This window comes from Onychomys torridus, chromosome X (genome assembly GCF_903995425.1).
Source record: "Onychomys torridus chromosome X, mOncTor1.1, whole genome shotgun sequence".
Lineage (NCBI taxonomy): Eukaryota > Metazoa > Chordata > Mammalia > Rodentia > Cricetidae > Onychomys > Onychomys torridus.
The window spans coordinates 47,787,880-47,802,958 of record NC_050466.1 but is presented as its reverse complement, the minus strand read 5'-3'; the positions used below and the strand labels follow the sequence as shown (position 1 = coordinate 47,802,958).

Below are 15,079 nucleotides of genomic sequence, written 5' to 3'. Positions count from 1 at the left end.
AGACTGGCTCCAACTGACAAACTATTGATATTTTCGCAAACTATTAAAAGGACTATACCTCTTAGATTAAACAAAAAATGTTTTACTGGAAATTTTTATTAAGATAAAAAATGTTTAAGAGCACATAAATAGAATATATACAAAAATGCAGATGAAAAAAATCATTCTTAAACAATATTAGAAAGGTCCAGGCCAGTGAGAAGATGAACACTCAACTTTTTTATCTCCCATTTATCTCATCTGGTTTCTTACACATTGATTCATTAAGATAAATGTAAGTGAAAACATTGTGCAAATAATATATTTAATATATTGTTTCTGTAGTATTATTAATGACACAGGTTGTAAAAATCTTATATGGTATTAATTTTCCTGACTGCTGGATCATAGTTTAACTATCAGACATGACTAATCATATGTTATCAGTTATACAGCATCTATACCTAAAATTCAATACAAGACCTTTATCTGAAAATTTTAGTCACCTTATACACATATGATCCATCACTAGGCAAAGCAACCAGAAAAGTCATAGCATAATATTAGTAAACTTTGTTCCCAGTGTCCTAAGAAACTAATACTTCTCCAATATACTGCTTCCTTCCTACAACAGAATTTTTCAATGGTTTATGCCAGTTTGTACTCAACATGTACTCATTCAGCACATTTATTCAGTGCCTCAAAGTCATGGCCCTCAAAGAAACCACAGACAATAAAAACTATGTATGTAAGTTATCAAGTAATGGCAATATTTTCAAACCCAAAAATTATACATGCAAATGGTATTTACATCCTTTGACCATTTCCATTGGAGAAAAGGCATTAATTCTACTATGTCATTGCTCAAATCGTCTTTAGAACATTCCTCTCAAAAGTGCCTTAAGAGCCTGAAGTACATTATTTTGAATATAATAAATAGTGCCAAATTTTTGCTGAGAGTGGATTTGAGTTCTGGAAATTGCCAAAATTCAACCAGAGCCAAATTTAGTGAAAAGATATATGATCAAACTTGGTGGCACTATTTTCATTCAAAAATGATTATTATAATGCACCAAGACAGATTTTCTTAAATGATTTGTAAAACTGACTCTAAAGGCCATTCTAGAATATTAACAAGGGATCCGAGCAGTGGAATGGGTATATTTTACTTTTCCCAACTTCTTTGAATGATGTTTATTTGGATATATAAATACCAATGTAAGGTATGCTTTGTATAATCATTTTACAACTTCTAAATAAAAGGTCCATTTGCTGTAATAGAACGTCATGACCAAAAGCAACTTGGAGAGGAAAGGGTTTTCATCTTACAATTCTAGGTAACAGTCCATCACTTAAGGAAGTCAGGGCAGGATCTCAATCAGACAGATAACCTAGAAGCAGAAGCTGATGCAGAGGCCACAGACGGTGCTGCTTACTGGCTTGCTCAACATGCTTTCTTACAGAACCTAGGACAACCAGCCTAGGAGCGGTGAGTCCTCTTATACCAATTGTTAATCAAGAAAATGCCCCACAGGTTTGTTCACAGACCAATCTGGGGTGTGTGTGTGTGTGTGTGTGTGTGTGTGTGTGTGTGTGTGTGTGTTGGGGGGTGTTTTCTCAAATGAGGTTCTCTCTTTCCAAATGACTCTAGCTGATGCCAAGTTTACAAAACACTAGCCAAAATGGCCCCTCAGTACATGAGACATACTCTGTTATAGACAGAAGGGACATGTAGGGTGGAACAATAAGCTTCAGAAGAAACCTGACCTGGATTAGAATCCTAATTTGGTTCATAATTGCCTGTTTGACTTTAGAGAAGTCCAGACTCTCTAAAATGAAACTGTTTTGGACCAGAGATGAATCAAAAGACAGAAGCACTTGCCACTGGCCTGATGACTTCAAATCCCATGACCCACTGGAAGAAGAGAACTGACTCCTGCAAGCTGTTCTCTGACCTCCATATGCACACTATGTCATATGTGCACCCCCCACACACAGTCAATAAAAATGTATTAAAATTAGAAAATAAAATAAAATGAAGCTGTTTTCTGATATGTTTTGTCTTTATCATGAAAGACATGATATGTCTTCTGATATGTTTTCTGATATGATATGTCTTTATCATGAAAAGTAAAGTGCTAATACTGTGTTGGCACATGGTGGATGCTCATAAGTCATAGCATTTATTAACAACTATTAATTAGTAAAAGTCACAACAATATTCTACCAGTGGCTTTATATACCCCAACAACAGATGTGCAGTCATTCAGACAGTAATTCATTACCAGTACAGACAGTACACTCATATTGACAGATCGGTGACCTGCTTTTAAAAAATACAACCTGTAAGGATTATTTGGAGTAACTAACACTATGTACTTTTCTACAGTGCTGGAAAGAATCAAGCCTAAAGCCCTACACATGTTAGACAAGAGCTCTACCACTGAACTATACACTGACCTCAACAGCATGTATTTTTAAAACACTGCACACATTATCTGCAGTGATCATACAACACTGCCCTTTATTTTTAAACAATTCTTTTTTAAAAATTTACTTTATTTTGTATGAATGGGTGTGTTGCCTCTCTGTATGTCTGTACACCATGTAAGCACCTGGTGCTTGCAGAAGCCTTTAGTGAACTGTCACCAACAACCACATTCATTTTTTTTCCTGATTTCAGATAAAAGACAACTTACAAAGCCTAAAGGATGGCTTTAGAAGATGAAGCATACAATAAGTTTGCAGAGATAATTTACTTCAGTAGTATTACATGTCCATATAACACCCCCACCCCCAAAGGCATTTTTCAGTCTTTGTTCCAGTCTAGAACACCCAAAGGATATACCTCACTCCCATCAGGAGCCCACTACAGATGAACCAGTATGCCAAGCATAGTTCTCACAGCCTTCCAATGCTGTATAGCTACCAGGGCTGAAGGGCCTTCTCTAACAAATAACAGCTCTACCAAAAGAGCAGACAACCCTGAGGACTTGTGATGTAGTCAGGTTGCCCATTTAAAGCCACATACTCCCAAATCTCTACCTCCCAGGGACATTCTGGAATCAGTTTTCCATTTCTGTACACTTTTAATAGTCTGTTTAATCTGTAAAGATGTTAGAGGCTTTAGGCAGTCAAGAAAGATTCTTGGTAGACATAGTATGTTTCAAGAATTTTAACTTGTGCAACTAAAGGGCCATTATGAAAATAATTTCATGATCAACCAGTTCTGTAGCAGTAGGAAATAGGTAGAGGAGTAGGAAATAGCTGTGTCAGCCCTTCACAGCTGGGTGCTAAACACTTTTGAATCATTGTTACTACTATTTCTAGAAAATTGACAATACTGTAGTAAATTCTCACTGACCAAGACTTGAAAGGTAGGAACCATCAAACCATAACAGTGGCTATTTCTGTGATACATAAATAATCTCCAGAGAACATTTTCCTATACTGTTAAAGTCTTTCCCATGTTGTCAATGGAACAGTTGCACTCTGAAGGGAGGGAGGGAGGGAGGGAGGGAGGGGGAGAGAGAGAGAGAGAGAGAGAGAGAGAGAGAGAGAGAGAGAGAGAGAGAGAGAGAGAGAGAGAAGAAAAATAAATACTCCATACAATGAGCAGGAAAGCAGTCATTGAAAGAAGCAGCTCTATACTTTTCCTACAGGCTATGGTGAGTTATCATTCATTTCACAAATACTTACAGAGCCAGCGATTAGCTCATGCATATAAACAACAGCAATAAAGTCATGGGTTTGGCCCCACATGGCTTGAATTTCAGTAGGGAAGAGAAATATTAAATAAACAAAGACAAATGCAAGGGCACAGGTAAGTGCTCTACAGGAACCTATGTATTCTACAGAGATTGCACAAACAAGGAGTAGTGGACCAGGTTGGAGAAGCCAGGAAAATATCCTTCAGCAACTATTAAGTAAGCAGAGATTTCAATGATAAATAGGAGTTAATCAAATCAAGGAGAGAGGGAATCATTCCTATTAAATAAGGAGGTATGATAAAGGCCTAGAGTAGGAGGAACATACATGAATTGGTTTAGAATTAGAGGCAGAGAACAAGAAAGCAGTATAAAGATCTGAGGTTATTAGCACAGAGTGTTTCCCCTCATTTTGCTCCCCATATACCTGAAAGGCTTTTGTCAGCATGGAGCAAGATTAAAACACAATGTTAAAAACTAGATCATCCACAATACATGAAACACCACCAGCTTAGAAAACTCTGACTTGTTAGTATCACCTGGTCATTGTATTCTTGAAACATCTTTAAGGTAACACTGTTCCTTCCCACTAATAGCATTGAGTCAGGACAATGGTGGGCTACAAGAGACCTTTAAAATTTGGGGGGAGGGATGCATTTTACTCCACTTAGAATTCAAGCACTAACAAGTGTATTGATGATCAGTATAAATCTCTTCAAAGTATTTCATTATAATTTTTAAACTTATATTTGGAGGGAAAAAATGCTAAAGGGAAAACTGGTTAAGGGCATTCATTATAAGTGAACCACTATTTTGCTTTCACAATTCCTAGGTAACTTGCAACATCACCTTGCAGCTTCTAGACTAGCTGATCTGTAATAAAAAAAGAACTTTCTATTTGTAACACTGCGATCAGCCATTAATTCAGGTTCAATAGCCTTGTGAAAAGTTATACTCATTCTACAGATGAAACTGACAGATTAGTGAGTTTCCCAAGGACACAAAACAATTCAAAACACAAAAAAATGCACAAGATGTGTCTAGCTTCAGTACCATCAGTTTTCCTATAGACAAACCCTAACTCATAGGAGCACCAGAGGAAAAACTATAGTATACTTACTCTAAATGAACTCCTCTCTGCAGAATACCTTCAAGGCCAACAGTGATGATCATAGATCAAGGGCAGAATATGAACACAAAGACAAATAGAGCACCCAGCCACTACCAGTGGCTTTATAATTTAAAATGTCACCACCCTCAAGGAGACTGCACTGCAAATAGTCCTCTCTCCCCCTCTCTCCAGTTCCTTTCATGTCCAACAAACAGCCAAGAAAGTGATTTCACTGGGCTGGAAAAGTTCAGGAATGCACAATACAGCAAATCATCTATCTACCTTCCCTTTACTTCCAGGCTAGGACTGACAAGCATCTTAAGTACCTAGCATAGGACCTAGCACACAGAGCAGGACTAGCTTACTTGAGTGCATGGCTTCCCACTTACAAATAAATGAACAGATACTCCTTTTACATAGTAATGGACTTAAAGAGATCAGTGAAGTGAACTCATCTCACAGCTTATTAAAGAAGAGCAAAGAATCACTAGTTAACTATGTCCTGGGCTCCAATCTAGGTCTTGACTCAGTTTACTTCTAAAGACGTTTTATAAGTGTCTACTATATGACAGATGGGGTGGGTGGGTGGGAGGTGCTGTGGAAGGGGACAACCAGGAAGTGGTTTCTGTTTCAGGAGATCACAGCCTGCAGAGGGAACAGGGGTTTTGTTTGTTTGTTTTGTTTTTTACAACAGTTTGGCAAGTGCAAGGACAGGGATTTATACTTTAGCCAATGTTTTCTCCACACTGCCCATTAGGTATTTCAAGTCTGGGAAATAAGCAGTGCAGTATCTACTTCTTGCAAATAAACTTATAGCAAAGGCTATGCCTATGGAAACGATCAAGTTCACCCCCAAAGGTATTATGTAAGATTGACCATACCCTGGCAACGACTCTAAAAATTCAATATCTCAGATATCAGTTAAATAAATAAGCAGAGAAATGGCGGACAGGCATAAATTCAAGGAAAACCCCAAGGGCTGGAACTAGAGGAAACATCTGGAAAGGTGGCTGGGGGTGGGTGGGTGTTGGGATCAAGTGAGATGGCAATGAGAATAGGAACAGGCAGAGCGGTGAGGGGAAAAAAGAAATCCAGACAGAGAAGTTGGAATACCAAGAAAAGAAGACGAGTGGAGAGCAATGGGCTTCCCTCCAGGAGAACACAGCTTCAAGCTGGGCAACCTGGGCAACAGCCAGTTGGTTCCAATTGGTGAGGGAGGAAGAAGCGGGTGAACCAACTCTGAGGTCAACACTGCTGCTTTCCAGAGAGCAGTTAGCAGCCCTGAGGAGCCTCGGGCCGGTACCTAGGTCCTCAGGCTGCAACACCGCGGCCGCCTTTCCTCTCCCAGCCGCTGCCTGAACCCAAGACCCCGTCTGCACCGCCAACATAACCGCCTCACCTCGGGTTGAAGTCCTGAAAGAGGCCCCTCAGGTTCATGGCGGAGAACTTCACCGAGGCGTCCTCCTCTTCCCCCGCCCCCCTCGCCGGGAAGCCTGCGCCTTACAGCGGGTTCATGCTGCCAAAACCAGCCGCGTCGCCAACGCCGCCACCAGCAGAAACCCAAGCAACCAACCGCCTCAGACACTCCTTCCGGCTTCCGTAGCTAGGATGCGCATGCGCTCTGAGCCTTGTCCCCGAGCTCGCCAGACCCGGAGGTTACAGGCTGGGTGGCTGTGGTTATATTTGCTCCCCAATCCCGGCCTACTGGGCAGAGTGACTACAAAAAGAGGAGGGAAGGCACGGAGAACCTCAGAGGTGGGGAGCGCTGACTGGATGGAAGCCCTTAAGGAGAGGGAACGCCAAACAGAAGTCCCATGGTGAGATCATTTGAGACACCTGTCCCCTTGGCCACCTGTCACCCAGACCCATACTATGGTCTGGAGGTTTCCCCAAAATTGACTGAATCTTGAGCTACACCCACCTGAGTTGCCAGTAAATCCAGGTTGCATATGAACTTCCTTTCCATGCCCCTAGGGTACCCAGATAATCCTGACTATTCCAAACTCACATTATCCTGCTCCAAAGTCATTTTCCCATCCTGGGTCCCCACTGTGATTGGCAGCATGTCTATTCGTCAGGATATCCAAACTGGAGATGTGGAACTCATCCTTATCCTAATCTAGTTCGGAGTCTTCTTGGCTCCTGTCTGGACTTTGTGGTGGCTTCAAATCTGGCTTTTTCCACTCCCAGCCATACTATTTAGAACTGCCAGGTTCATCTTATTGGGCAAGTTAACATCTTGGGGGCTCAGATTTTGTCCTCTGCAAAACGAAGATGAAAAAAACTACTTTCCAACCTTGGTTAGGAAAGTTCAGAGAGATCATGCATGATGCATAGCCTACCATATGTTAGACGCTCAAAAAATGCTGTTACTAGCTGTTGTTCTTTTAAGTGACAACCTTTTTAAAGGATTCTATTTGCTTTTCAAATCCAATAGTAATACAGGCTCATAACAAAGGACTTAGTCTACCATCTTTACTTCCAACCAATTTAAGAGTTGTTGTTGTTTTCATGAGCACTCCGATACCTTAAACATTAATCAGAATCATTACAGGTAATAGCCATACTTTTTTTTACAATAGCTGAGTTTCATGAATGGCAATTTTATGTTGGTTAGCCCCAGGGGAAGCTTAAGAAGATCACAGTTCGTAGAATCATACTTTGCTGTGATGTATCATCTTTCTTCTGGAAACTTAAAAACATTCCACAAGTGGTAATTATAATCTCTAACACCCACTGAGAAATGGATATTATTATATGAGTGGTTTATGAGTGAGTAACCTGAATGAAGCATCCAGCTGCTGAAGCACCATGACCCTTTCTCAGAAATTTTGATCCACCTTGTTGTGGAATATTCCTATACACTATGTGAAGATATCTCACTGTGACTGGTTTAATAAAAAACTGAACAGCCAATAGCTTGGAAAAGTTTCCAGGCACACAGGATGCTGGGACAAAGAAGGGCTGAGAAGCCAGCCAGATGCAAAACAAGTCAGACACACAAAATGGGATAGAGGTAAAAGCCACATGGTAGGACATAGATTAATGAAAATATGGGTTAATTTAAATTATAAGAGGTAGTTAGAAACAAGCCTAAGCTATTAGCCTAGATTTCATAATTAATAAAAAGTCTCCACGTGGTTGTTTGGGAGCTAGCTGGCAGGACAGAAAAAGTCCAACTACAGCACCTTCCCTGACCATCTTCCAGATGATGCCCAATGTCTAGCCCTGAGGACTCTCCTAGTGAATAGTAAAGTACAGAAAATCTAAAGCATAGAGAAGCTTGCATAATGTGTCCTGTACAAAGTAGCTAGTGAAGGTAGAGGAACAAAGATGCAACTTAACATTCCAGGAAACCAGTGGTTACACTGCTAACAAAAGTTAACTGTACAGAGTAGCCAGCATCATCTTATTTCCTGAGGGTTTCACCTCAAACAGACATCAAGAAAACAGCTTGTCAGCTCTAACTCTTGAATAACTTGTATCATGGTTTTCTCAAAAGCTTCATGGAAAGTGGCCAGGCAAGTTGCTTAGAGTCCAAATGCTACTTTTGGTGAATTCTTGGGAACTCTTGGAACTGAGACACTTTTCTACAGGCTCATGAACTCAATTTTAGTAGTTCTCTCTACGATAGGCCATGGGGACTTCTTATCCTGAATACCATGACAAAAGTATGCCAACTATTGTCATTATGTTATTTTACTTTGACAAACCCAGCTGCAATGAAAAATACTGAAGGAATTGGACTATCACAAAGTTCAGATCTTCAGTCTTCAAGAGGGAGAGTTACCTTGACTGCCTCAAATGCACTAGATGCCCTGCCCTATACTCTACTAGTATTCACATTGGCCTCCGTGACAGACTTCTGAAGATCAGAGACTTAAAGGAGAGAATCATAGTGCATTATGACACTTAAATTAAGAGACCCGGATTAGAGGAAGGAAGCTTTTCTTATTGGTTCAGATATACACACTACCAGTGGTTCTTCCATGGGCTTCATTAGTAAAGTGGAAAGGGTATAGATTTAGAAGACTTAGATTAAACACTAGTTTTACCTCTAAATTCAGTGGGAGAAGTGACAGCTAGTATCTATTCTTGGACTTATTAAAGATGGTCAATCTATCCTCCAGGATAGATTGATGAATTCTTCAGACAAGAAACAGATACCAGTTCCCAAAACTGTCTTACCCTATGTTCCCTGAAGTCCCACCAACTAAAGAATTGCTGCAGACACCAGGATGTTGTCCACTTACAAAAAGCAACCTGGGCCAGGTGTGGTAGCACACACCTTTAATATCAGCACTCAAGAGGCAGAGACAGGTGAATTTCTGAGTGTTCAAAGCCGGTGAGGCCTACATATCAAGTTCCAAAATAGCCTGATATACATAGAGAGTCTTTGTTTAAAAAAATGCAACCTGTATTTTCCTAAGAGAACCTATTGTTCCTGAGTTTAGTGTGATTTTCATAAACCTGTATATTTTCTTGTCTTGAGATCTTCCTATGAGGTGGTTGTGTCTGAATTCTGAACAAGAGGAGTTTAATAGACTGCACAGCTCTACTTGGGAACTTGAAAATCTGGAGGAGGAGTTGGGAGGCCAGTGGAAAGGATGAAAGTATCTATGGTTCTAATGACATCTGCAACTGTTCCTTTCTTTGTCTTCTTACAGAGACTATAAGTAGCAACCAACTTAGGGAAGCTTCTTTTAGGACTTGTGACCAGAATAGTCTTGGAGAGGACAAGAGAATTCTAAAGAGCCAGTGGCCATTCTTGCATCCAGGACAACACCAAAGAAAGGTAGGCCACCAACCCTCATGCGATTGATGATAATGGGATTGGTGATCACCAACCCTTAGTAGGATTTCCTACATACTGAAGGAACTGAGGCTGTTTTCTATTGGGAAGCAGAGTGGTAAAACTGTACCTTGACCTTCAGAGCCAACATGGTCTCCCTGTTTCCTCTCTAAACTTTCCCAGCTGCCAAGGGTTTTAGAAAGCCTTCTTAAGTAGATGGGGAGGATAGGATCTAGAGAAGCTCTATTATAGACTCTATTTCTGTAATGCCAAGATCAAATGAACATAGCCAAACACAAATGGAAGACTGCTGCATCCAGCACTGCTTAGGTCCTGGAATCTTGATTAGGGGTCGAAATGGAATGATGGAAAGAACAACAGATGCATGAATACAGAAAAGCTTGGGTCAAGTGTGGTGTGCACTCTGACAGAGTGACAGTTACTACTGCCACCATAAGAGGGAGCCTCAGCATGTTTATTAAGCACAGCAGAGGGCGGGGGGGGGGGGGGGGGGGTTAGATAGTCCCAGTAGGAAGTTTCTGTAGGTGAGCAGTCACAGGCTGTAAACAGCCAGAAAGAAGAAGCTGCTTTTGCTAGTTTTTGTACACACTGATCAGTAGTTTGCTTGAAAACCCTCAAGAAAGCTTTACTATCCCTCTGAGCCTCACCCAGGAAAGGCTTTGCCACTCCCATGAGGCTGAGGCATTGTAGTCATTATGATTGTGTCCATGCTATTTACTCAGTGCTTCCTCTGCTCTCTACGAAAAACAGGATGGATGGGTCTGCTAGAGGTCATTGACTAGATTCACACAAAACTTGCATTTGTTCTCATCTCCATCTTTATCTCAGTCTCTCCTTCAATTTCCTTTTTCCCCTTTGTGCTTCTGTCTTGTTCTTCTGGGACCTTCTGCCTAAAATTAGATAGATGTCCTATCCTTTCCTTTATTTTGTCTAAGCATCCTTTAAGCAGAGTTAGCCTATAACCTTTATTCCTTCAGCTTCCTTCATCCAGAATATGGTTTCTAAATCCTCTGCATTGTGCCAGATGCTGTACGAGGCAATGAGAACAAGCAGAAATGAATAATCAAAAACAGCATTGTGGCTAAGTTTCCAAAACTTGAGAACTGATTGAATCTGAACTTGAGTTGAATCTGAAAGGACAAAAGATTTCAGGCTATGAAAGTGAAAAGGAAATTACAAGCAGAGGAAACACTTCACAAGTGTCTGTACCTATCCTTGACTTCTCTATGCTTACTAGGTCAGAAAACAATTATGAGCAGCAATAACTGAACAGCAGCCACATGGCCAAGGGCACTTGAATGAACAACAATCTCTAGCCATAAGCCTGAACAGTTCCCAAACAGCTTGAGGAAATGATCTTGGGGAAGATGCCTGCAACATCCTCTTTTTCAGCCATCAATCCAGTCTGGAATCTGAGCATTTATCACAAAATTGTTTCCCTCTTATGATTAGCCATAATTAAGCTATGCTGAATTCACTGTACAAATGCAAGAATAGAAGAATTTCTAATTCAGGTAAATCATGTAGTTACAGTATTTATTATATCTATACTGGAGTCCTATGATATCCTGGACTTGATTTCTTTTTTTCTGTCACCTAGAGCAGCCAGTTCTGCCTCAAAATAGCCCACATGAAGTCTTGTTTTACTGTGCTAGGTCTCTGTTCCTTGAAGACTCAGCTCAGGAAGTCTGATGCCTCCTACAACCTCCTTGCATCTCTGAAGCTTTTTTATATAACAAATGCTCAAGAATTCTGTGAAATGAAGGTCTTTTCCCATTTTGTAGGCTGTCTTTTTGTCTTATTGACCGTGTCTTTTGCCCTACAAAAGCTTCTCAGTTTCAAGAGGTCCCATTTATTAATTGTTGTGCTCAGTGTCTGTGCTGCTGGTGTTATATTTAGGAAGTGTAGACCTTCACCAACCCCACATCTGACAGATGTCTGATCTCCAAAATATATAAAGAACTCAAGAAACTAGACATCAAAATACTGAACCATCCAATTTAAAAAAATGGGCTGAAGAGCCAAACAGAGAATTCTCAAAAGAAGAATCACAAATGGCTGAAAGACATTTAAAGAAATGCTCAACACCCTTAATCATCAGAGAAGTGCAAATCAAAACGACTCTGAGATACACTAATGACAGTCAATGCTGGAGAGGATGCGGAGCAAAGGGAACACTCCTCCACCATTGGTGGGAATGCAAACTTGTACAACCACTGTGGAAATCAGTATGGTGGTTTCTCAGAAAATTGGGAATCGATCTACCTCAAGACCCAGCCATACCACTTTTGGGCATATATCCGAGGAATGCTCAATTATACCACAAAGATACATGCTCAACTATGTTCATAGCAGCGCTATTTGTAATAGCCAGAACCTGGAAACAACCTAGATGCCCATCAACTGAAGAATGGATTTAGAAAATGTGGTATATATACATAATGGAGTACTTACTACTCAGCAGAGAAAAACAATGACAGCATGAAATTTGCAGGCAAATGGATGGAACTAGAAAAAATCATCCTGAGTGAGGTAACCCAAACCCAGAAGGACAAACATGGTATGTACTCACTCATAAGTAGATTCTAGATGTAAAACAAAGAACAATCAGTCTGCAACCCACAGAACCAGGGAGGCTATATAGCAGGGGGACCTTAGGATGACTGTGGCTTATAAAAAGTTTTAGTTTTACTCAATTACTGGGCAAGCCTCAATGAAACATTTCACAATTAGGATAGGAATTTATACTGTATCAAGCTGATAATAGAAAAATAAATAAAAAAGTGAAAAAAATTCTGTGAAATGAATTGAGTAGCATACCTCTTCTTTCCTTCCAAAGTTTCTAGAGTCTGTAGACATTACCTCTGGGCACACACACTCCTGTGTTCCTACCAGGTTCTTTAAGGTCAGAGACACAAAGAAGCTTTTTGTTATTATTATAGAATACCTTACTTTTAATATGTGTCTGTGGTGTATGCATGTGCATATATGTGTGTATTTTGTATGTACACATGTGTGGGGGTGTGTATACATGTTTGTAACTGTGCATATGGAGGCCAAAAGTCAATATTGGATGTTTTCCTCTGTCACCCTCCACTTTATTTATTGATACATGGTGTCTCAATGAACCTGGAACTCACTGAATAGGCATGACTAGTTGGCTAGCAAATTACAGGGCTCCTCCTGTCTCTGCCTCCATAAAACTGCATTATGCCAGGCCATGGTGGCGCACGCCTTTAATCCCAGCACTTGGAAAGCAGAGCCAGGTGGATCTCTGTGAGTTCAAGGCCTGCCTGGGCTACCAAGTGAGTTCCAGGAAAGGCGCAAAGCTACCCAGAGAAACCCTGTCTCGAAAAACCAAAAAACAAACAAACAAAAACAAAACCAACCAAACAAACAAACAAAAACACTGGCATTATAAGCATGTACCACTATGCCTAGCTTTCTTCTTACATGGATGCAGAGAGTCCAAACTCAGGTTATCATGTTGTACAGCAAGCATTTTCCAGACAGACCTATCTCCCTAGGCCTAGAACAACTTATAACATGTTGGCAAGATGGGAGATAAGCCAGTCATTTAATAACAGATTTTGAAGGGGAAAAAAACAACTGCCTCAATTGATGTACATTATGAATTGTGTGATACATACTGACTCAGTCTCAATCATATTACAGTCTTAGAGAGAAGGCTTATATTCGGTGTTAGTCTCCTACTGTTTGTGAACCTGGATAATATTATAGGTTGAAAATGTACCTTCCAAACAGATTAATTGCAGTCTTAAATACAACTCATAATACTTGTGAAAGCAACCTTGTTTGACAATAGAGACTTTGCAGTTGAGATGAGGTCATTAGAGTGGGTTCTTAATCCAATATGACTATGTTCTGAGAAAAGGGAAATCTAGACACATACACAAAGGAAAAGCATCTAGATGCTTCTTAGATATACATGATTATGGTTTCAAGGCCTCACATAAGCCCCCTGGGGCACCCAGAGAACCTCACCATCTTCCTATGATCTCCATGAAGGAAGGAGGCTCTTACCTGCTTTGCCCTGCACCCGTCAGTCCTGGATGGTGTAGGTCCATCCAGGAAACTGATGTGCAGGGCACTAGATGCTGGAAATCCCTCCCCTCAAGATAGTGGGACACAGTGAGCATCCTGGCTGTTATAGCTTTGGCATTCTTAGCCTCCTTAATGAGCATTTTCTGTACCTGTTGTCTAAATATCAAGTGGTATATTTATTTTACCAGTGACCTTTCTGGAGTCATATAGAGAGCTGCCCTTATTTTTCTATGATCATTTCATTTATCTTCCTCCAGGGCTTCAGCTGACTCTGGTTCTCACATACCTCCCCATACAAGCCAAGAAAAATTGATATGGATCTGGTAAAATTACCTCTTCACAGCCATCTCAGGATATCAAAGTCCTCTCCTGTCTAGCTCTTGTCTAATTCCTAAATTGCATCTTTGGGAGTTTTCTACTGACTGAGGGCTAGTGACCACTACTCCATTATTTGTTACAGCCTTTAGTCTACTTGAAGCTTCCATCTGGGAAAGCCATGGTCCTATGGGAATACTATGCATGCTCCTAGCAGGTTCTCTGAGTGGCTGATAAGGTACACTCCTATCTTTCTGATCAACCTCAGAAAGCAAAGCTTCATAGTCACCCCAGTAATGTGATCAATTTTCCATTAATGGAAAAAAGATATTTGCATGTTAACATTGGCAGAAGTCTTAGCTTGGGCTTAGTGTGGAGGCTGGCTATGACCACAACAGTGGGGAAGTTCTGATTACAACAGGGATTTGGACTATTTGGGCCATTGCCTTCTATTGAAACCAAGGAGGAAATCATAAATGGTTATGTAGTAGTTGGTCAACAAAAAGCAATTAATATTTGTTATAATAAAATCTTTGTTTCTCAGAGTAGTTTCTGAGAAGGAAAAATATGCCTGGAAATTCCTCACTTTCCCAAATGCCTACCTTCTAGATGAAAGATACTTCAAATACAAGATACCTAATTTTCAAATCACTCTAAAACTGAATGTAGTAGTGAACCTTTGTAATCTCAGTACTTGGAGATACAGGTAGGGGAATCAGGTGTTCAAGGTCATCCTCCACAACACAGACAGTTTGAGGCCAGCCTGGGCTACATGATACCTTTTCTCAAAACCACAAAAACAACTAACAAGAACAATCAAAAACTGAAACCCAAAAAGAAACCCCTCAAATTATTGTAAATACATCAATAGGAAGGGTTCATCTTCATTCAGTGGCACTTTTTTTTTGTAATTTTACAGTAAGTTCTCATCTCAGCACACTGTTTTCTCATTGTTTTGATTCATGGTTATGAACTAAATCTCCCCCATAAAGCCACACCTATGCTAAAGCTTTTAAAAGACTGATTGATTGATTAGGGCTTATGACTTGACTGTAGACATTTGGAATGTTGCAGATACATTACCAAATT

At 40.3% G+C, this 15,079-nt stretch overlaps 1 protein-coding gene across 1 annotated transcript in view; it reads right to left on the bottom strand.

The window, feature by feature from the left end:
* The window catches only part of Tmem185a (transmembrane protein 185A), a 34,237-nt gene extending 27,858 nt beyond the window's left edge, over window positions 1–6,379 (bottom strand). The window contains exon 1 of the mRNA XM_036174576.1: window positions 6,197–6,379. Within this exon, the coding sequence (XP_036030469.1) occupies window positions 6,197–6,234 (38 nt within the window). The 5' untranslated portion in view covers window positions 6,235–6,379. The remainder of the gene's footprint in view (window positions 1–6,196) is intronic.
* Window positions 6,380–15,079: the final 8,700 nt, after the last annotated feature.